The sequence below is a fragment of the Pleurodeles waltl genome, chromosome 4_1 (genome assembly GCF_031143425.1).
Source record: "Pleurodeles waltl isolate 20211129_DDA chromosome 4_1, aPleWal1.hap1.20221129, whole genome shotgun sequence".
In the NCBI taxonomy this organism is placed as follows: domain Eukaryota; kingdom Metazoa; phylum Chordata; class Amphibia; order Caudata; family Salamandridae; genus Pleurodeles; species Pleurodeles waltl.
The window spans coordinates 270,657,282-270,680,341 of NC_090442.1; the positions used below are offsets into that span (position 1 = coordinate 270,657,282).

At 39.8% G+C, this 23,060-nt stretch overlaps 1 protein-coding gene across 1 annotated transcript in view; it reads right to left on the reverse strand.

Annotated features, from left to right (window-relative positions):
* Positions 1-222: 222 nt before the first annotated feature.
* The window catches only part of SAMM50 (SAMM50 sorting and assembly machinery component), a 175,022-nt gene continuing 152,184 nt past the window's right edge, over positions 223-23,060 (reverse strand). Inside the window, exons 14-15 of the mRNA XM_069228288.1 lie at positions 11,210-11,351; positions 223-434 (exon numbers count right to left, since the gene is read on the reverse strand). Of these exons, the coding sequence (XP_069084389.1) occupies positions 389-434; positions 11,210-11,351 (188 nt within the window). The 3' untranslated portion in view covers positions 223-388. The remainder of the gene's footprint in view (positions 435-11,209; positions 11,352-23,060) is intronic.

The window sequence follows — 23,060 nt, forward strand, 5'->3', positions numbered from 1 at the left end:
TTTTAGTGTATTTTAACAATAAAACAAATGTTTCAAACCATACAGAAATGTCTCACTAGTATCCTACATTATCTTAATTGTGTGCTTCCTAATCGTGACACAAAAAAGTAAATTCATAATTGAATGTTTAGAGCCACATCTTTTTGCTTTAGTTTTCTTTTCTCCACTGGCGCTGTAAAAAGGCTAAACACAAACACATTACAGAAACAAACAAACAACAGGAAAATTATTACATATTTATTCACAAATACTGGCTTTCTGTGGATATTTTACTTATAGTAATTACATAAGAAGAATTTCCGTTGAGTTTTGAAGTATTTGGAACAAGAGAGAGCAGCAATGACTTTGCTGAAGAGCATCAATGTTCTGCAAAACCTTTTCAGGAAAGTTATAGGAACCTTATTCCTGCTCCAAACTGAACACCATCACATATCCTGGGAACACAAAAATAGGGTATTCAAACAAAAATGTGTTAATGAAACTGCAATGTTTAACATGTCCATTTACAAGATACAGTTATCATATTAATTTCCATGGTTAGCAGTGGGCTTCTAGAAACTAATTCTTAAACATTATTTATAGAAAATAATATAACAATACAAGAATAGGCACAGATTGGGCTATTCACAAAGGTTAACTTGTGAGTAAGTTTACTCTTACACTTTTGAGTAACTTTACTGCTTTTGGCTATTCCCTATATATGGGTATAAAGTTACTGAAAAGTGTAGACTTCAAAGTCTCCACCCCTGAGACAGGGGTTCTTGCCAAATTAAGAGTGTAATACTTCTAAAAAAGGAGCATGAGTACGTCCATCACCACCCAAGATCAATCACTGATACTGCAACACCCTCCTAAAGAATTAATTAGAGACAGGTACTTAAAGTAGAACCCATTTGGAAATAATGTTTAATTGAATTAATTTAAATAGATGAATATATCAATATAAACATCTATTTAAAGATATAGATATATAAAACGAATTGTGTGTTCAGTAATATAAACATTAGAAATAAATATTTTAAAATACCAGTTTAATTAAAAATAAATGCAATGTTAATTTAAAAAGTAATAAAACTATTTTGAATGAATTCCATACAACCTTTTTGTAATTTCATTACAATTTTAATACATAATAAATAAAATGTAACCATTTTACTTTAGACTAATATTTCTAATAAATCTTCAATAAAATAATGTCAGTATAATTTAGTATGTTTAAATTAATTAAATATTTAGTCAAAAATTAAATTAATAATGCTGTAGATGGCGGATTTCTCCCTATGCAGGGAAAAGTAAAAACGTTTATTGGCCTTGAACAAATAGTAAAAATATTTTCATGTTAAATATTAAAGCAAATTAATTTTATATTTATCTTAAATGTAGAACAAAATTAAAACAATTCTACAAAACTATAAACTTGGTTTAAATTTAAAATCTATTTATTTTGCACATATCAAATTAAATGTAAATTACTTTTATGAATATTAAATTGAAAAAATCCAACCTAAAAATATTTTTTTTTATTAAAAGTGATGTATAGAATTAAGTGCAATTCAAAAAGTAATTCAAAAAAGGTTATTAAACTATTCCTCAATAAAAAATGTATATGGTATGTTCTTAGATAACATTTTAAACATTAAATTAATTTATATTTTTAACTACTTTAAATAGTTTAATTTAATTTAACATCATTTCCTATAGGCTTTTATTCTAAACGCCTAAATACATTATTTTACTAATGAGAGGGTGCTGCAATATAAGTGGTTGGCCATGTGTGATTATGATCTTACTCCAGCCCGGATCATCATTTTTTAATAATTCAGAATAAATAAAACAATTAATTAAATTGGTTAAAAAGTCAAACAAATACATCGGAATAAGTGCATTATAATAAAGTCTTATGAGTTGAGTAAAATGCACTACAATGAATTATGACTTCAAATAAGGATTGCCAATCATTCAGTCACTGAAAGGAGGTCCAGCACATGCAAATCTTTCACAATTTACCAAGCAAAGTGCAGTAAATGCTGTTTTCCTGAAAAATAAACACTAAAGACCTAAGAAACATAACAGGTAGATGTAAAGTGGATATTCATCTCACAAACATACTGGCACTAAATAACATGTATAACAGTACACAACTCAATGTTACTCAATTTAGTGATCTCGGAGGACAAAAACTGAATGAACCAGCTGGGATTCGAAACTGTGACCATGAGAACTGTTACAGACTCTTGTAGAGGATACATTAGTCCACTGAGTGACCAGAAAATATTTAATGACGGTAGCTGATTTAACAATACTTTATAGGTATTTTATTTTTTATTGTAGAGGGAGACCATCTGCTATCAATCAATATGCATTTGTACAGTGCACGCTATCACCCGCTGGGTATTTGGGCCTTGTGCCCAGTGGAAGAGCCAGGTCTTAAGCTCCTCCTTGAAGTTTGACAGTGAGGGTGATGTACTGAGGAGGGGTGGGAGGTCATTCCAGGCTCTTGCAGCGATGTATCAGTAGGCACGGCCACCACAGCGGCTACGACGTATATGCAACGGTGTGTGTGCAAGTGCGAGAAAGGTGGTGGAACTTAAGACGTTGGTTTATGTAAGAGGGTCCGAAGTCATGGAGGGCCTTGAGGCGAGGGCGAGGATCTTGAATTGGCATCTTTTCTGGATGGGGGAGCCCAGCCCAGATGAGGGGTGATGCAAGTGCGTCTGGGGAGGTCCAGGACGAGTTGGGCTGCCGTGTTCTTAACAGTCTGCCGACTTCTGAGTAGCTGGGTGGAGATGCCACCGTACAGGGCACTGCCGTAGTTGACACGGCTGGCGACAAGGGCTTGAGTGATGGTCTTCCAGGTTTTGATGGGGACCCATTTGAAGATTCTGCAGAGGATGTGGAGGGTGTGGAAGCAGGAGGAGGCGACGGTGTTGATCTGGCATTTCATGGTCAGCTGACTGTCCAGGATGATCTCTAGGTTGTGGGCATGGTCTGTAGGGGTAGGGCTGGGTCCGAGTTGGGTTGACCACCAGCTGTTATCCCTGGGGGAGGTGTTGCTCCCGAAGATGAGTATTTCAGTTTTGTCAGAGTTCAGCTTGGGGTGGTTGTCTCTCAACCAGTTGGCTACGTCGGTCATGGCACTGGAGAAGTTGGTAATGGTGTTGGCCGGGTCATTGGTGAGGGAGAGGATAAGTTGCGTATTAGATGTTGCTGATGCCATGGGATCTGATGAGATCTGCGAGGGGGGTCGTGTAGGCGTTGAACAGGGTGGGGCTCAGGGTTGATCCTTGGGGTACACCGCAGATGATGTCTCTGGGTGCTGAAGTAGGCAATCCACTTGAGGGCGTCTTCTTGTATTCCTAAATTGTGGAGTCTGTTGATGAGGGTGTTGTGGGAGACTGTCGAAAGCTGCGGAGAGGTCGAGTAGGACCAGAACAGCCATTTCTCCACGGTCGAGGAGTCTTCTGATGTTGTTTGTGGCGGTGATCAGAGCAATCTCAGTGCTGTGGAATCCTGACTGTGAGGTGTCCAGAAGGTGGTTCTGTTCTGGGAAGGTGGTGAGTTGGAGGCAAGGGGAGGAGGCAGATAGGGTAGTAGATTTTGAGGTCGTGGGGGTCAGTGGAGGGTTTCTTCAGGTCGGACGTTGGCATGTTTCCAGTTGTCCAGGAAGGTTGCAGTGGAGATGGAGGCATTGATAAAGCTGGTGAGGTGTGTGCTGATCGGGTTGGTTCCGAGGTTGTAGAGGTGGTGGGGGCAGTGGTCGGTGGGTGCACCATAGTGAATGGAGGTCATGATGGATGAGGTGGTTGAGATGGTGAGCGGGGTCCTGGCGGTGATGGTCTGGCTGACGTTAGCCTATTGGTTCGGGTAGCCGGAGTTAGAGGTAGCTGGTTGGGAGTGAAGACTGTGACAGATGTTGATGATCTTGTTGTGGAAGAAATCAGAGAGGGTTTTGCAGTGTTCTTAGGAGGGATGAATGGTGTTCTCTGTGACTGCTGAGTTGGAAAAATCTTTGACTATTTAAAAAGTTCCTTGGTGCCGTTGGCTGCTGAGTCGATGAGGGTGGGGAGGGCTGCTTTCTTGGCTTCACTGATGTGTCGGTGGTAGGTGTTGAGGGCTGCTTTGTAGGTGGCTCTGTCAGCGGGGTTCTTGGTGATGTGCCATCACTTGAGTTGGTAACATTTGGAGTTTGTGGTTCGACAGCTGGCTTGTTTGGAGGTCTTGTTGATTTTTTCTGGTTTCAGTGGGGCTACTCTGTTTGTGCAGTTGGTGATCCAGGAGGTGAGGTTTTGAACTGCTTGGCTGAGGTCAGCCGTGGCTTTGGGGTGGGAGGAGGAGTTGGCCTGTGTCCACTGGGTTTCGGTGATCTTGGTTCAGGAGCAGTGGGGGAGATCTGTTGCTTAAAAGGTGGTGTGCTGGGCTTCTGCAATGGTGAAGTGCACAATGGCGCAGTCGGTCCAGATGAGTTCAGTGGTGTGGCTGAACTTGATTTTGTCACTGGAGGTGAAGATGGTGTTAAGAGTGTGTGGCCGGCGCTGTGAGTGGGTATAGTGACCAGTTGAGTGAGGCCAATGTTATTGAGGCTCTCCAGGAGGGTGGTGGTGTTGGTGTCGCTGGAGTCGTCGATGTGTGGAGGTGGAGGTCATTGAGTCGGATGTAGTGGTGGTAGTCGGTGGCTGGGGGGGAGATGAGGTTGGAGATGTCATTGCAGAAGCTGGCATGAGGTCCTAAAGGTCTATAGGTGAGGGTGCCTCCTGTTGTGGTCTTTGGGTCAGGTTGAAATAGGAAGTTGAGGTGTTCCACTAGCGGCGTGGGGTCGTCGCTAATGATGGAGCTTCTGATGGTGTCTTTGAAAATTATGGCGATTCCTCTGCCTTGTTTGTTGGCACGGTGTATCCTCTTGTAGCCATTGGGGGTGGCGATATTGGGGTTTCCAGAGGGTTTGAGCAATGTTTTGGTGTTGAAGGCGATGTCTGTTGAGAAGATGGTGATGGTGTCCCAGACTTCTATGGCATGCTAAAATCTCTCTTCCCAGCATGCTGCAAATAGGCTAACATAGTTTTTAGGTCTTGCCTTTAGAATGTTGTTGAAGGATCTATTGTGTACAATACCAATACTTTGATTGGTCTTTGGGTTAACTGATTGCTCATGAGTGGCTGTCCAGTTTATTTTCTTGCTTCTTACTCAATGGCTTTCTTTCCTCTTGTGATTGGGTGTTTGTAGCATAGATATTTTACAGTCTTTCTCAATGGTTGAGTTATAACCTTGTACTACTTACATTCAGGGAATAACTTCTTATCCAGGTGCTGCTTCACTTTCACATCCCCTGCACTTTTTGTTGCTTCACCCACCCCTCCATGTCTCACTCTATTTTTTTCTGCCTTCTTGCCCAGCTCTTCTGTTATTGCCTTGCCCTCCTGCTGTTGCTATTTTTTGGATTTGTATTTTTTTCCAGAGGGTATGGAGATGCAATTTACTACCAGCCACTCCTTTCCCCATAAAGTACTTTAACCCACTTTTTTTTTTAACTACTCATAGAAGGGCATCCGTCATTTTGGAACAATAAATTAAAAACAAAAAAAATGGTACCTACCGTTCATTTCACATGCCCCCATAAAAGTTATCATGCATGGGCAGTCCATTGTTAGGGCTTTTTGGTTTTGTTTTTGCGGCCCGTGCTGTTCAGCCAAGAGGTTAGCTAGCACCTTTCAAAGGCGAGATCACTTGAATTTGGTAACATTTGTCTCTAAGGGGGCTTTTTTTCTGGCACTAAATCGAAGGTGCCCAAATCCAGCACAACCTACCAATTTATTGTAGTTGTGGCCAAAACATGAATATCTAATTACAAATCTATTGCCATGGGTCAATTCAAATAATTCTTATTCGTTTTTCATTCATTTAACCTTTTATTTTAAATATTAGATGAACGGGGTGGTATTAATTTGACATTAGCCCTTTACATACTTGTACATTTTGGGGCTTTTTTTTAAGCTTAAGAAGGTTTAATGCAGAGAAATGTTAGGCTTAGTTATTTACTAATCCCTTCTGCAATATGCCGATCTCCAGCATTGCTTTCGAAATGGCAAGTTTCTTTAAGAGAAATGTTACAGGACACCAAATCAGTGATAAAATACACAGTAGGAAGGTAGCTCTCTGAAATCACCTGTGAACAATAGTAAACATTTTATTTGCTGTGACTAAGTCAATTTCCGACTCTGATAGTGAAAGAGGCTTACAAAAACATGCCATGGCCAGAATGGCCATGTGGCTGTAAGTGTAGAGATGTACTAAACATTTTAGCGATCTATCAGAAATATAGGACATCTGAAAAAAACATATTTGATATGCTTATGAAAATATGGCATTAGTAACAGAGAAAGCACAAATGTTTTATTTCGTTTTTAGGCATATTAGAGGAATATATGAAAGAACATCAACGCTAAGGTTCTGCCATAAGTAGAAACGCAGTGTTTTCTATTATATAAATATATAAACACTTAAATTGATGTCTGTTGGATATTTTATTATGTGCGGTTGTAAAAGTTTATAACCAATAGCTAAAAAGGTGCTGACAGAGCAAGCTGCACCTCACTGACTAAACAGAATCACTTCCATTTACTTTTCTTTTATATTTCATTCATGAAATGTTACCATATTTGTAACACCATAACAGAGCTATGACATGCAATCAGACAGAACTTATTTTTGCTGTTTTCACCATATTCAGTGATATGCATTCATTGATTGGAACGTACCATGACCAATATACTATCACAATTATTATGCAACCAATATTAACACATTTCTGTGAACTAGTTTTCCCACGTTAAAACAGTTGCCCTCCCCCCAAACATACACTGGACATAAGTCGTTGTCTAGTCGACGCCCCATTTAATTGCTGTTTTTTCATTACCAAGAAGATTAGAGTTACAAAGGGTTTATAATTTCTGACTAAATTCCCAAAAGAAAGACTTTTGGGTGGAGTCTACTGTCCATTACAATGCCCAAAGCATCTTCTCAGAGTAAAAATGTCTCATTTTGTACGGTTTGCAGTTTGGGTGGAACAAGCCTCTTCTGTCCGATGTTCAGTGCAAGCCACGAGCATCAGGAACACTGTCTCAGATTGTAATCTCATACCTCCTTACTTATGCTGCTGAATTCGGTCATATGGACCACACAGAAGATATTCTGTAGTAAATGCATACGTTATGGGAAGTAAATATTATTATGTGATTCACAAAACTCTGCAGTCATTCCAAGTCAAACCTGGAAAATCTTGTTGGATTGTCGTTCCACCTTCACATAAACATTTAAATAGTGCTACCCCTCTTCCCCTCCACCATGCCAGGTTATCTGCACTATGTTTGCAGTCTTGTAGTCTACCTAAAAGTGCTTAAGGTTTCCAAAAAAGTAGAAAATATAAAAAAAAAATCTATAGCGATTTTTAGTCCCCTCATCCCCAGGCCGTTTAAACTCCATCAACAGTAGGTGAGCTCTCATTCAGTCTTGTAAAGGCACGATAGGACTTTCCTATTGCTTCTCATGGGGAATTTCTCAGAGAGAAAGCCATTCACCAGTACACTGGGCGTTGGTTCATAGTAGGCAGGCCAAAGTCCAGATGGGCATCGTGTTGCAAGCTGGTAAACAGGAAGATCTCTAAATAGATTTGAAGGTATTTTTTCTGCATCCAATATTATTGCTATGGATGCCTCAATATTTCCTCGAAACTCTACCACTTTACTGACCTGGCCGATATTTATTCTAGTGGCTCTGTCTGGCATGAAGTTGGTTTCATCTGGGTGGTTTAGGAGTCCTGTTTTCTCACCAATCAAACCAATGTATTTGTATTTTGGTACTTCTAAAGCACGGCATACACCCAAGGTTGGGTAAATAGATGTGAAGAGTTCCAAAATTAATACATTGTACAAAAGGCACAAAGCCAAAATTTAGGAAGCATCTTTACCATATATTAACCAGCTTGGAATATGACTATGCTGAGCAATACCAAACTCCCCATTTAACTAAATGGACAACCTTGCTCACTCCACCAGGCTGTCTAATCCTCCCATACAATTACACAGAACTCTAGAAATAATGTATCACCAGTTAATGCATAGTTCCCACGACACACCACAATATCACCACCCGTCCAGAATCGTATTTCCTCACCCACTGCATTTGTGACTAAAATCCCATTGAGCATCTGTTTGAAATGCATAAGAGTATTCTTCAGAACATAACTTCACATCTTTTATAATACACATACATCCAATCAAGCCTCCTGTGCTAAACTGGTGTATTTTGTAGTACTGGTTTGGATTGTCTGCCTGGTCTCAGCATGTCTCATGAATGAGTGTTGGACAGTAATGTTTTGCTTGTCTCCTGGGTTCCTCCTTCTTAAAGCTAATCAGTGTTGCAAGAGCTGCCCCCAGATGCCTCACCCTAGTCTTTACCAGCCTCATCCTTCTGGTCGAAATACATCCACTTTACTATTTCCTGGTGCTATTTCCAGAAGCACGTGCCTCTCCTGGCCTGAAGGGTCACGGACCCGGTCATTTGGAACTTTTAGGATGTTTTAGGCATACATCGGGGTGCAACCGCTCACATTTTCAAGCCAACTCATACCTTTTTAACTTTCCAGTAAAATACTTCAAGTGTTCAGGATAAACAATAAGAAACTGTACGTAATACTCTCATATCTGATCATTAACAAAGGTTTATCAATACGCAGGAACCACATTTTGACCACAGCTAACTTTTGAGCACAAGAAGTCTAGAATGGTCTATCAGTTTGAAAGAAACACATTTTAATAATTACAAATAAGTGTTCATTACACCCTCACTTATGTTGATCTGTATCACGACATTCCCAGAATAGTTTCCATTGCAGCTTGAAAGAAAACCCATCAGCAGAGGGCCACTTCAAACCTACTAGGATATCAACTGCCTTTTGACAGTCAATGTCTGCTAACAAAAATAAATCTTGTAAGCAAGGGCTAAGGGCAGCTTTTAGGATAAGGAATGAGTATCATCTGACCCGGTCCCAGGAAGAGTGACCAAAACCTCTGCCGCAACCTGGAAATGCTTGTGTCTACCCTCAAATGGTGGAGTGTAACGGAGGTAGGTACACATTATTGCATATTGTATGACCTCTCACTTATGACTGATGCCTTATGACCTTCAGCCTCTGGCCTTCAAGCCCTGCTGCATTGTAGTTGAGTATTATCATACGACAGGGTGCTTTTCTTACATAGATACACGCCAAACGTAAAATTATTTTGTATTTGTTAGGCATTGTATTAGCTTTTACGTATAAGAGTACATGATAAAGCACACATTCGCATGCTGTTGTTTTCACCACATTGCTATGTCACAAGGGCATCTTCTCACACTCCTCGTGCAAAAAGGATATTTATAAGACACCACAAAATGCATCAGGCAAAGAGGATTTCTTCCCTCCAAGAAGTGACATCTCTAAGGATATTTGGCTGGCATGATCAACAACAGACTCTAGGCTATGGTAACTGAGGGTGGCTTGTCCTTGGCATCCGGTATGCAACATCTGCATTCCACTTCTCAGAATGCAGGCTTTTGAGTTAGTATAGGTTAGTACTAGACTTTTGTATGAGGAAGAAATATTAACTAATATCATGTTACTTTCCTATATGATCTTTACTTTTGGTATTGCCAAAAAAGGGTGTGGTATTTGCTACTACCATTGTACATTTAGGGCCATATGTACGAACATATTTTCCCATTGACACAGAATGGGAAAAACCCTTTGCTACATCTAGCCCTTAGTGTGTAGTATGCTGGCTTATAATAATAACCTCTAGTAATACTTGTAAAAACGTCTTACGTGTATTGATTTTGTGGAAAAAGTGAGAGAAGCTCATCTATAACTTGACTCTGGCAGGACTATTTGCAGCTCAATATAGATATTTTCTCAGATAAGCTGTGGAAGAGGGTTCATGGGACAAATGTTAGCATTCTCTGCTCTACACAGTAGGTTGATTTACCTTCACTAATTGGAGCTAAGAAAACAAAATCTACTGGATATGATCAGACTTCTTGGCATGTGATAATTCAATGGAGGTCTGGGAGTACTGAAGTGAGTCGGGGAATGCGTGTGTTTAGGTTTGTGTTTGTGTATAGATGGAGAGCAAGACAGGCAGGGCAGCCATGAGTTATTCACTTCAATGGTACTGTGTGGAAATGTGACCTCTGGTACGCTCTCTGTTGTTACTTTGTTTTTTGTGGCACTGATCAGAGAAACCTAAAGTCAAAATCAATGTTCTTTCAAAGGACTATCTAACTACTAAATGTGTAAACCAGCCAGAGACTCTGCAACTTCTTCATACTATTGTGCACCAAACCACTGTGTATGTCTACAGAACCCCAAAAAGAAGGACTTACTTTTATCACAGCAAAAGTTCGTCACTGAAGGGAATTACTTTGAGCTACTGCAGAATGGGAAGAACTAGGCCAAATAGTTAAATCAATTAAAAGATGTCCCATCACAGCCAATCCCAGACCTTGGAACTTTGTCAGACAAATCTTGAGACTTGCTAAGGCTTGACTGCACTGACCTTCAGAATACTTTCAAGAAGCAAAAGTAAGTTTCTTTAACAGTCATACAACTAACAAACTGGTGATGTCTCTTCCTTGACCCCGGTTTCTCTCAGCATAAAGTTGATGGTCATATCACGCACATTTATTCCAGGACCATATCACTATTTGTGTAAGCCTATAAGATCCTAAGTGTTCCTTTGTTCTCACTTGGTATTTTACAGACAGACAGCTAATACCTTCCTAGTATTCTTTATTATTACTGTATGTTTGTTAAACCTTAAAATTACAGCACAGTACATTTCCAAAACATCCCAGCAGCAAACCTATCAAATGGAGAGACAAGAGTATCCTAGTGAGATTCACGATAGGCTCACTCTGAGTAAGTGAACTTGGTTGTTATGGAAGCAGATGGAATGTACACAGAAGCCTGTCCTCATTCTCTTCATTTTCATATATAAACAATGGTATTTCCATCGTTTTACTTCTAGAACAGCTATGCTGTTTCAGTCTCATAAAAATTCTTTAGTCCTGAAGATATCCAATTAAAGGTAAAATATTGAAATATGTTAGAAAAAACAGGTTTGAAAACATCCGCTATTATTTCAACCAAATAACACAATTTGTTTAAGAATGTTCCCACCTGTCTCCACTCTGCACTGCCATTGGAATACAGTAGTTTAGTTCCAGTCTTGCAATATTGCCCAGGCGAAGAACAATCCCTGCACCATAAGACCATCGAATACATTCAGCTAGCTTACGAAGATGGGCTTTGGGGCCTTCTCCTAAAAAGTGAATAAAGTGTAAATTTAATTTGTTGTCTGCAAAATAAATAAAAAGCTTTATTAGTACAAAGCAGTCATTCACTGTTTACTACTGAATTCACAAGGTGGATCCATGCTGCAGCTCAATTATGAGACTCAATGGCTGTTAGAAAGCTACAGCTCCTAATTCACAATCTTCATACTATTCTTCAGGTACTTGATTTCACTGACCCAAAGTTTCACAGTTGTGCATCAACAACTAACTTGCAAAAAATTCAGAAGCTTAAGCTACAAATTTTAGAGCACCATTTTTCCAACTGTTCGCTTAAAAGCGCTAGGTTTTCCAGAGGGTTTGATGAGAAACCCACAAAATGTTCATTTTTTTTTTTTTTCCACAGGATCAACAGTCGACGTAGAACCCAGGAGCATCATTACTCAACAGCAGCAAATAGGGTACAGCCGTATAGAAAATGCATGCTGCTTCCTCGTGGCTGATGTTAGGCCTGGATGGTATGAGGTTTTCCCAGCTTTTTGTGCCATGAAAGAGCTCCTCTGCACCCAAATAAACTGTTTCCCTGTGTCTTCCTTGGTCCGTTTAATCTCGAGGACAGCCCCAGTGGATCAACAATCAATTTCCTTAAAAATGAATTTTTCTGACAAAGCTGCAAAACAGTATATGTAGATCCACAAAAAGATTTCATTTTCAACAATATATATTATCTCGATTATGGTGAAATGTATTTTTATGGGCGAGTGTCCCCAAACAAATGAAAGAATGCCCAACCCTGGACCAGTGCCCTTATAGATGTTGACAATGGCAGAAAAAAGCCAATGGGAGCCAAACACAGTACGCACCACAAGGATGGCCTTTAAGAGTATTTACGTTGGCTCCAGGTACTTTCAGCAGATGGATGCAGTTGCACACTGCATTCACTTCCTTCCTCATTTTGAAAATAAGGCTCAATCATAACCACAATATGTGAAAGGCAAAGGGCAGACATTTGATAAAAGTATTTAAATATAGTTTGTGTCCTGCAATCGGAATACATTAGTCACTGCCAGGTTCTGACCAAAGGTCTTTTTTTTGGTAATTTCAAGGTATTGTCAGGTTCAATTTCGTTTACAGGGTCACAGCTACCTTCAGGGTCATTAAGACCCATAATGCCAACCCCATTGAAAATAGCATTTGCACTTATTTTTGCAACTGCTTTCACAAAGAACAAACAGCAAATGTAATTGCTCCAGCTCCTGTGCACTCAGTTATCACCACCCATAATGTGTGGTAACTGGCATTCTAAAACAGTACAGTATGCAACAGGGTAATAGAACAGACATAACTGGTGCACAAACCATTTGGTTGTGTTGTTACTTCATACAAAAGTCATAATCCAGTGCAGAAGCACAATGGACATCAATCACTATTTGAACATGGTAGTCTGTGCTTTTCTTAGTACCCCCTGGCGATTAAATGTAAAACTGTGACGTGTCCTAGAAAAGGAATGCTACTGTGTGTAAAGTATGTACAGGAAAACACATAGGGAGGGAGCAATGATCGAAAAAAAAAATAGCTCATTTACTTCTCATTTTTAATCCAAAGAATGCATGTATAATCAAAAGACAGCAATTTGTCTGGAAATTAAAGCACCTTTTATATACACTCTAAAAATAGATCAAAGGGGGCGGGGGGATAACCAAACTCATAAGTGGCCAGGCGGCTGCATTGTAGAGTTACCCCCAAAGTTCATGAAGTCATGCGTCTCTTGAAGACACAAGCAGGAGTGTTGTCAGAGGTAGAACAGGAGACAGAAAACACTAATAGGCCGAGTTCCATAATGCAAATCTGTGGCAGTTGAAACGCAGTTTATTATGACAAAGTACTTGAATCCTAATCCTTAACTAATTATCATGCATTTAATCAGGGAGAAAGGAAGGCTTTTAAAACTTCTATGATGAAGAACTAGGCTTAATGGTAAATGTTTTATTCTCCATCATGGGATCTTCATTCGAAGTTTAGGCAGGAACGATTCAGCCTCTTCTACTGATGAGCATAAGACGGCTACTGCATATTTTTCCACTTCCACCATTTTGTGGAAGATTCATATGCCCATGCTGGAGGAATCCACACAACATGATACAAAGCTTAAGGACACTAGGTGCAATGAATGCAGGAGCCATCAGGGGGACGTTCTGATGTGATCCAAAGCATCTTGGTCTGTGACTGCTTTCATTTTGTGACAACTTTTAGTTACAACTGTAAGGAATTAAAAATGAAGAGAAACATCCATGACAACTCAAAGGGATGACACAGAGTCCTGCTTTGTGAAACACGGATATTGGGAATGAGCATTCCTTTTTGTCTGGATTGATAAATAAGTCATTTAGAAGATAGAGGATGCTAAAATCCAGTTCTGATTTCATTCAGAATTCTGCCAAAACATATTTTTTTCACATTTTGAACATCTTGCGAGTTATCTATCGGCTGTTGGAAAGCAGTACCGATCTTTTACACAAAGAAATTACTTCATTAACCAATTTTCCAGGTTAGGCCAGATGACCATCTGCTGCTTAAGATGGCAACCCGCAATGACTATGTGTCTAGAAAAGGCATGTGAGCTAATTTTAAACAATAAGGAGGAACACTGTACCAATGGTGAATGAAAGAATAATGTTATTGCTTCGATTAGTTAAACTTGTTGCAAAAAGAAAATACCATACAATAAAACATTCAAATTTAGAGTAAAAATTGTAATATTTCATTAATTATAAAAACATATTACTACCAATAATCTGCAGCAGTAGTAAAAATCGTCCGCTAAGTGATTGTGGCTAAAAAAAATTACCATCTTGTTATTTTGGAGCTATATTACATTCTTCATTTTATTGTTTATAATGCTTATAAATTTACCAAATCGTGCAAGTTACGTGATATTATTCGTAGAAAAACAAAATGCTAATGCACTTCTGCTAGTAGTGGTTGCGTTTTTCAAAAAACATTGGCCTAACTAGAGCATGGCGTGTAGGCATAAATACCAGGCAGCAGTATAGTATGTGTGCCATAGTTTTTCTTGTGCAGTTGTGAAACTTGCAGACCACCCAGTCCATTTGTGTTCCTTTCCAGCCTGCTATGTACTCATGAATTGACAGGACCATAAATCTTGTGTGCATAATTTGGATTCTGCAATGTCTGCTCAGTGCGTTTTTCAGGTATGGCTGTATCCGATCTCTCTCATATAATCTGCAGACTGGTTCAAATCGCCCCCTGGTTTGTATTTTAATTAGGTTTGCTTCTCTGGATACACGTCACATTTGCTTTTTAGGGTCGAGCCTGCGAGTGCATGCGCTAGCACATGCGGCTCGCATGTGAGACACTGTTGTGTTCAGTAAAGGGCTTGGAGCCCACCTGTCGCTCACCATTTGTTGGTTTGCGTGGCACTCTTCTTTACAGCCTCTTAATTCGTCAAGGCATGTCTGACATCATTTCCATTCCTCTGTATGGAGCAGGGATCAAGCACTAATTGATTTCAACTTAATTAGTGCCCGTCTGCTGCTCCTGATGTGCTCGAGGTACTATTTTGTTCTAACTTCCAGTGCCCTGGAAACTGAAGGCTTGTTTAATGTAGTTTTCAGTAATGCATATGGAGTGGTGCAGAGCAGGGATCTCAAATTAGATACGGGCCAGATGTACACAGCTATTTTCTGTTGGCAAACGATTCGGGACGTTTATGACCAGAAAATAGCATTTTGGTATGGCCCACTGCTATTTTGCAATTCAGTAATCTATTCACCTGATCACAAAATAGGTCTGCGAGTCGCAATTTGGAAGGTGCGTCCCTTCCTAATAGCAAGTTGCAGTGGTATGTATGATTGTTTTGCGACCATGAATGTGGTTGCAAAACAATCGCAGTTACCACCAACTTCAAGTTGGTGCTAACGCATTTGCAAACTGTAAGGCACCTCCAAGGGACCCCCTTCTCCTTTGTGAATGGGGGAGCCAACATTTTTGTTTGTAATGTATCCTGTTTTTCTTTAAGTAAAAGGGGCTGCATTACAAAACAAGCATTTGCAATGCAATGGGTCTCACGTTTGCTCGAGTTAGAGCTATTAGCGTTGTAAATTCCTAACTGAACTCTTCTTGCCACATAAATTGAAAATGATAAGAAAAACAGTTGACAGCAAGCCAATTCAAAGCGCCAAGGCCACTGTGAGTGTGAAGGAGAGACACAAAAGGAAAACGAAGTACGCTCCTAGTCAAATGTATCGGCAAATGTGCAATCATCCATGTAACAGGGTCGATTGCCAAGGTGGTAGCAAAACTGCCCCAAGGCGGGACAAACGTAAAGCATTTGCAAATGATAACAAAGGATTTTTAAAAGGCAAGCCCATGAACAAGTGATAGTGAGGGGCATTCGGTGGCCGTAGTTAAAAGCCCACCGATAGATTACAACATGTCAGATGCTTGCACGCTCGACCTAAAAAAAACTGCTTTATTTAAAAAGCAGTCACAGACATGGTTGTCTGCTGTCCCAAGCAGGTCACTATCCCTGTGAGTGTGGCCCTTCCCAATGGGGTTGCAAATTGGGACCTACCTCATGAAAACTATATAATGCCACCCCATTGGGAATCGCTATATGGGTCTAATCGCAACTAGAGACTTGCAAAATTAAATGGTCGTACATCTGGCCCTTAAATCCTTTATAGCTTCGGACATATAATTTGACCAAGGACTGTTCTTTTGTTTAAAGATAGCTTGGATTACCATCTCAAGTGTGTCTATTTGTGCATTTGTGACCTGATGGTAATATTTGATAAAGGATGTCTTGCGTTTTAAATCCTGTCTTAAAAACCCAAATTCTAGATGGATCTGTGACAGAACAGTGTGTTATGGGAAGCCACCGGTAAGTTTTACATTGAGTTTTGAAAGAAATGTCAGGTGGCCATAAGTGACTGTTGGAATAAGTTTGGCTTTTATTACTCAAAGTACTGCTTCAGCCGATGGACTGTATAGGTGTGAATTTAGTTCACAAAGGGCCAATGTTAAATTGCCAGCTTTTTCCGCATTTTTCCTTAGGATGATCGATGTTCCAGCTACTGAAAACCATATGCTGAGGTAATTATTTGAATTTAATACACCCTAAATTCAAATAATGAGTTGGCTTATTCTTTAATTTTCCAAATACGATCACCCTGGTTTTACCTGCATTCACTTGTAGTTTATCCTCTTGGTTGTATTCATGTAGTTTATCCGGGGTGCGTGTACTGATAACTGTACCAATAGTGGTTCACAGACACGTTTATATATTTTTTCCAATCAGAATGTGAAAATACACAGGCCTCATGATTAGTAATCTACATACTTTCAGAGCCTTTACTTTTTTTTTTTAATATAAATTTGCTTTTTGTATTAAGTCGAAATAAGGGCCAGCACTCTTGCTTTGTGCCTAGCTTTATTTACAGCAAATAATATCAAGGCAGACTCCCCTTAATTTTTTTGGGAGTGAAGGAACAAGATTAGGATTTCTTATGTCAGCCTTACTCCAAGGAAAAGCGTTCACTTTTTCAATGTAATGGCATGAGGGGGAATGAAGGTGGATGACCTCCTCTGCCACTTAAGTCCCTTCTGTGCTGCAAGGACAGCTTCTGCTGCAGCCGAAATTGCTTCCAAAAGAGTGTTTGAGTCATATGCAGAAGGAAACAGTGCACTATTTTCAGTGTTTTAGCCTTCAGCTTCATCTGGTGCATCTCGTCATCTTGGCGAATAGATTCATGAATATTCCATGGCAGTAACAGAGAGTGCCAGATTAGAAATGACCACTGCACCAATTACCTGACTGGAAAGATTTGTTTCAATATTTCAGAGGAGAAATACCTTATCCAAGGGGAACTTTTGTGATGACACACATCTCAATGTGAATGTTAGATTTTGCTATGTCTTACACTGAAATAAACTTTCTGCTGAAAATCATCTGGCTGGCAATTTTGTCTTTGAAAGTACACTTACGTTTAATTACACTGCTCTCCTGCTATTCTGAATTCTCTTTCTGTATCTTTTTAATCAAGCATTACCATAATCCCTTTTCACAGCAGAAATCCTAAAACTAACCTCACCTTACCCTTATATTACCCAGTTCTTTTTTCTAGCCTTTGTGACTACACCTAATCTTGAGCCTTGCCCTAACTGTTATACATTCCCATATGCAAGCCTTTCCCTAATTCTAACCTTGCACCTAAACTATGCTTAACTTTAAAGATTTCCCTTACCCTAAAACTAAATTGACCTAAACCCTAATCTTAATCCTTGCCTAATTCTGGTCTCTAATCCTAAAGTTACCTACAGCACAAAAAACCTAGACAGGTTCTGGGCACTACCTAAATGCTATCAGTCAAATGACTATAACACTAACTTTGACGGACAGCCTATATGTATTCTTGACCCTTTCTAACCTTCACCCTAAATGTCAACCTGAACATAACCCTAATCTTGAACCTAGCCCTCAGCTTACTACTTGATTTTGGAGAAATGTATTTACAAGGGGGACTGTCTACAAGCAAGGGAACGTCTTTGCCTGTGTCATTACAGACACTGACACAGGGACAAAGAGGCTATAGGGAGTTACATACAGTATGTACCACAAGGATGTCCTTTGTGAGCATGTATGGTGGTCCCAAGCACTTCCTGTAGATAAATGCAATCACACACTGCATACATCTGTGGGAAATTCCTTCCGTCTTTTGAAAATAAGGCCCAGCCAGTTTGCACTAAATGATGGTGCTGCAATTTACACTGCAGCTCCATCTTTTAATGATATGTTCTCTCCAAACTGTCAGTTTTCTGGAATTGAGTGCAGTGTCCCCAATTAAGGTTTCATAATAGTGCTAACCAGGAAAGAGCCACAGAACTATTACAGCCCAAGACGTCCCTATATTCAGAAATTCTTCGAAGTCCTGCTTCATATCTGTTGGCATGTCTTGACAAATCTTTGTGTGAGCTCTAACAGATCTCTCAGTACCCTATAGCAATACAGATATGCTTACATATTGTCTAGCCTATTGAAGTTTCTTGCTCATTTGTTCATGGAAAGATAATGAGAAAGGGATGCATGGGTTTCGGTTTCTGACAGCTTAAACAGTCCCAGATGGAGGAGGGATGTCTGACCTCAAGAATACTGGCTCATTTTCCAGTTTTTTTTATTTCTTTACTCAACTGGACCTGAACATGAAGTAAGCACCTCATCATTGGTTTCTTGACATGATGGAGCAACAGCAAATGTGATTTCAATGATGGATGGTGCTGCAGTGTTATGAATACCACAGAGTAGGAGATTTGAGGAGTGCACCATGGAGGGGTTGAGCATATCAGGAGCAATAGCCCAGGTGCTGTGGAAGGTTGTAGTATCATTAATTTGTAAAATCAATGAACGAGATGAAGTTGATTAAAGAAGCTGGCGGATGCACTTCCCATTCGCACATCATATGATATTGTGCATCACAAGATTAGCATCTTAATGTGTACAGACAGTTCCAATGGGCCAATCCACATGACCCAGTAGATTCCACTGACAATAAATGTCTTAACATTGAATGAGCTGTCAATAGTGACATGCATATCAACGTTGTATAGGTCCTTGATGTTCAAGGCATCCTCAGCGTCCAAATGAGATCAAGAAACGTGTGGAAGATTCCCATATATGCCTCAACGGGCAGTGGTGGGAACTGTGCTATTGTCATTATTGTATGAGATGTATACATGCAATCTGTAAGACGGTTATATGAAACTTGAGTTACTGGCTTTGTTTCAAACAATTCTCGAACCGTGGAAAGGTCAAACATTAAAAAATATATAATTGTTTATACTGTCACAAGAGATGAGTTTTAACCTTGGTGACTGTTCTCCATTCATTGAAAATGTAAATGACACTTGGCTTTAATGTAAAGGGATTGAGAACTACCATTCCCATAATGACACACTACTGGTATGTGATGGGCTGAGGTATACAGGGTAATGGAAAAAGGACTAAATCACCATGAACAAGACTTTTGATAAGTCGAAAAGCGTCAGTGTATGTGTTGTGCCTTCAAATAAAGAATTGTTATTGAAGATAAGAAATCCCTGGAGTGAGTGCAGCATAACTTTCTTAGGTGGATGATATACATATCTATATATATATATATATATATATATATATATATATATATATATATATGGAAAATGTCACTTACCCAGTGTACATCTGTTCGTGGCATTAGTCGCTGCAGATTCACATGCTGTGCACATCCCGCCATCTGGTGTTGGGCTCGGAGTGTTACAAGTTGTTTTTCTTCGAAGAAGTCTTTTTTCGAGTCACGAGACCGAGGGACTCCTCCCATTTCGACTTCATTGCGCATGGGCGTCGACTCCATCTTAGATTGTTTTCCCCGCAGAGGGTGAGGTAGGAGTTGTGTATGCTAGTAATAGTGCCCATGCAATGGAGTGAATACGTATGTACATAATGAAGTTTAAAGTAATATATTTATAAATTTACAAATGTTCAAGATCAACTTCTAAACGGCTACAGGCTCCCGGGGAGGCGCGTGGGCGCATGTGAATCTGCAGCGACTAATGCCACGAACAGATGTACACTGGGTAAGTGACATTTTCCGTTCGATGGCATGTGTAGCTGCAGATACACATGCTGTGCATAGACTAGTAAGCAGTTATCTCCCCAAAAGCGGTGGTTCAGCCTGTAGGAGTTGAAGTTGTTTGAAATAATGTTCGTAGTACAGCTTGACCTACTGTGGCTTGTTGTGCCGTTAACACATCTACACAGTAGTGTTTGGTAAATGTATGAGGCATAGACCATGTTGCTGCCTTACATATTTCGTTCATTGGAATATTTCCTAGAAAGGCCATGGTAGCACCTTTTTTTCTGGTTGAGTGTGCCTTTGGTGTAATAGGCAGCTCTCTCTTTGCTTTAAGATAGCAGATTTGAATACACTTAACTATCCATCTAGCAATGCCTTGTTTAGAAATTGGATTCCCTATATGAGGTTTTTGGAAAGCAATAAATAGTTGTTTTGTTTTTCGAATTAGTTTTGTTCTGTCAATGTAGTACATTAGTGCTCTTTTGATGTCTAATGTATGCAGTGCTCTTTCAGCTACAGAATCTGGCTGTGGGAAGAACACTGGTAATTCTACCGTTTGATTCAAGTGGAACGGTGAGATCACTTTTGGTAAAAATTTTGGATTTGCCCATAGAACTACTTTATGCTTGTGTATTTGAATAAATGGTTCTTGTATGGTAAATGCTTGAATTTCACTCACTCTTCTTAGAGATGTGATGGCAATCAAAAATGCAACTTTCCATGTTAAATATTGCATTTCACAAGAGTGCATGGGCTCAAAAGGTGGACCCATGAGTCGTGTTAAGACAATGTTGAGGTTCCATGAAGGAACTGGTGGTGTTCGTGGTGGTATAATTCTCTTTAGGCCTTCCATAAATGCTTTTATGACTGGTATCCTAAATAATGAAGTTGAGTGCGTAATTTGCAGGTAGGCTGAAATTGCGGTCAGATGTATATTTATTGAAGAGAAAGCTAGCTTTGACTTTTGCAATTGTAGTAAGTATCCTACTATATCTTTGGCAGATGCGTGTAAGGGTTGAATTTGATTATTATGGCAGTAATAAACAAATCTTTTCCACTTATTTGCATAGCAGTGTGTAGTGGTAGGTTTCCTAGCTTGTCTTATGACCTCCATACATTCTTGTGTGAGGTCTAAGTGTCCGAATTCTAGGATTTCAGGAGCCAAATTGCTAGATTCAGCGATGCTGGATTTGGATGTCTGATCTGTTGTTTGTGTTGTGTTAACAGATCTGGTCCGTTTGGTAGTTTGACATGAGGTACTACTGAGAGGTCTAGTAGTGTTGTGTACCAAGGTTGTCTTGCCCATGTCGGTGCTATTAGTATGAGTTTGAGTTTGTTTTGACTCAATTTGTTTACTAGATATGGAAGGAGTGGGAGAGGGGGAAAAGCGTAAGCAAATATCCCTGACCAGCTCATCCATAACGCATTGCCCTGAGACTGATCTTGTGGGTACCTGGATGCGAAGTTTTGGCATTTTGAGTTTTCTTTTGTTGCAAATAGATCTATTTGTGGTGTTCCCCACATTTGGAAGTAAGTGTTTAGTATTTGGGGGTGAATCTCCCATTCGTGGATCTGTTGGTGATCCCGAGAGAGATTGTCTGCTAACTGGTTCTGAATTCCTGGAATAAATTGTGCTATTAGGCGAATGTGGTTGTGAATCGCCCAATGCCATATTTTCTGTGTTAGGAGACACAACTGTGTCGAGTGTGTGCCTCCCTGTTTGTTTAGGTAATACATTGTTTTCATGTTGTCTGTTTTGACAAGAATGTGTTTGTGTCTTATCATGGGTTGAAATGCTTTGAGCGCTAGAAATACCGCTAACAGTTCTAAGTGATTTATGTGAAACTGTTTTTGCTGTATGTCCCATTGTCCTTGGATGCTGTGTTGATTGAGGTGTGCTCCCCAACCTATCATGGAAGCATCTGTTGTTATTACGTATTGTGGCACTGGGTCTTGGAAAGGCCGCCCTTGGTTTAAATTTATACTGTTCCACCATTGAAGCGAGATGTATGTTTGGCGGTCTATCAACACCAGATCTAGAAGCTGACCCTGTGCTTGTGACCATTGTGATGCTAGGCACTGTTGTAAGGGCCGCATGTGCAACCTTGCGTTTGGGACAATGGCTATGCATGAAGACATCATGCCTAGTAGTTTCATCACCAGTTTGACTTGTATCTTTTGATTTGGATACATGGTCTGTATCACATTGTGAAATGTGTGAACTCTTTGTGGACTTGGAGTGGCAATCCCTTTTGCTGTGTTGATTGTTGCTCCTAAGTATTGCTGTGTTTGACACTGCAGAAGGTGTGACTTTGTGTAATTGATTGAGAAACCTAGTTTGTGGAGGATTTCTATGACATATTCTGTGTGTTGTGAACACCGTCTTAGCGTGTTGGTTTTGATTAACCAATCGTCTAGGTACGGGAACACATGTATTTGCTGCCTTCTGATATGTGCAGCTACTACTGCTAGGCATTTTGTAAAAACTCTTGGTGCAGTTGTTATTCCGAATGGCAACACTTTGAATTGGTAATGTATCCCTTGGAATACAAACCTTAGGTACTTTCTGTGTGAAGGATGTATTGGTATATGGAAATATGCATCCTTTAGGTCTAGTGTTGTCATGTAGTCTTGTTGTTTGAGCAGTGGGATTACGTCTTGTAATGTAACCATGTGAAAGTGATCTGATTTGATGTAGGTATTTAATGTTCTGAGATCTAGTATAGGTCTCAGACTCTTGTCTTTTTTGGGTATCAGAAAGTACAGGGAGTAAACTCCTGTGTTCATTTGTTGTTTTGGTACTAACTCTATTGCTTCTTTTTGTAGCAATGCCTGAACTTCTAGTCCTAGAAGATCTATATGTTGTTTTGACATATTGTGTGTTTTTGGTGGGATGTTTGGAGGGAATTTGAGAAATTCTATGCAATAACCATGCTGGATAATTGCTAAGACCCAAGTGTCTGTTGTTATTTCCTCCCAATGTTTGTAAAACTTGGTTAGTCTCCCCCCCCACAGGTGTTATGTGTTGGGGATTTGTGACCTTGAAGTCACTGCTTGTTTGGAGGAGTTTTGGGACTTTCGAACTTTCCTCTATTCCTTTGAAATTGTCCC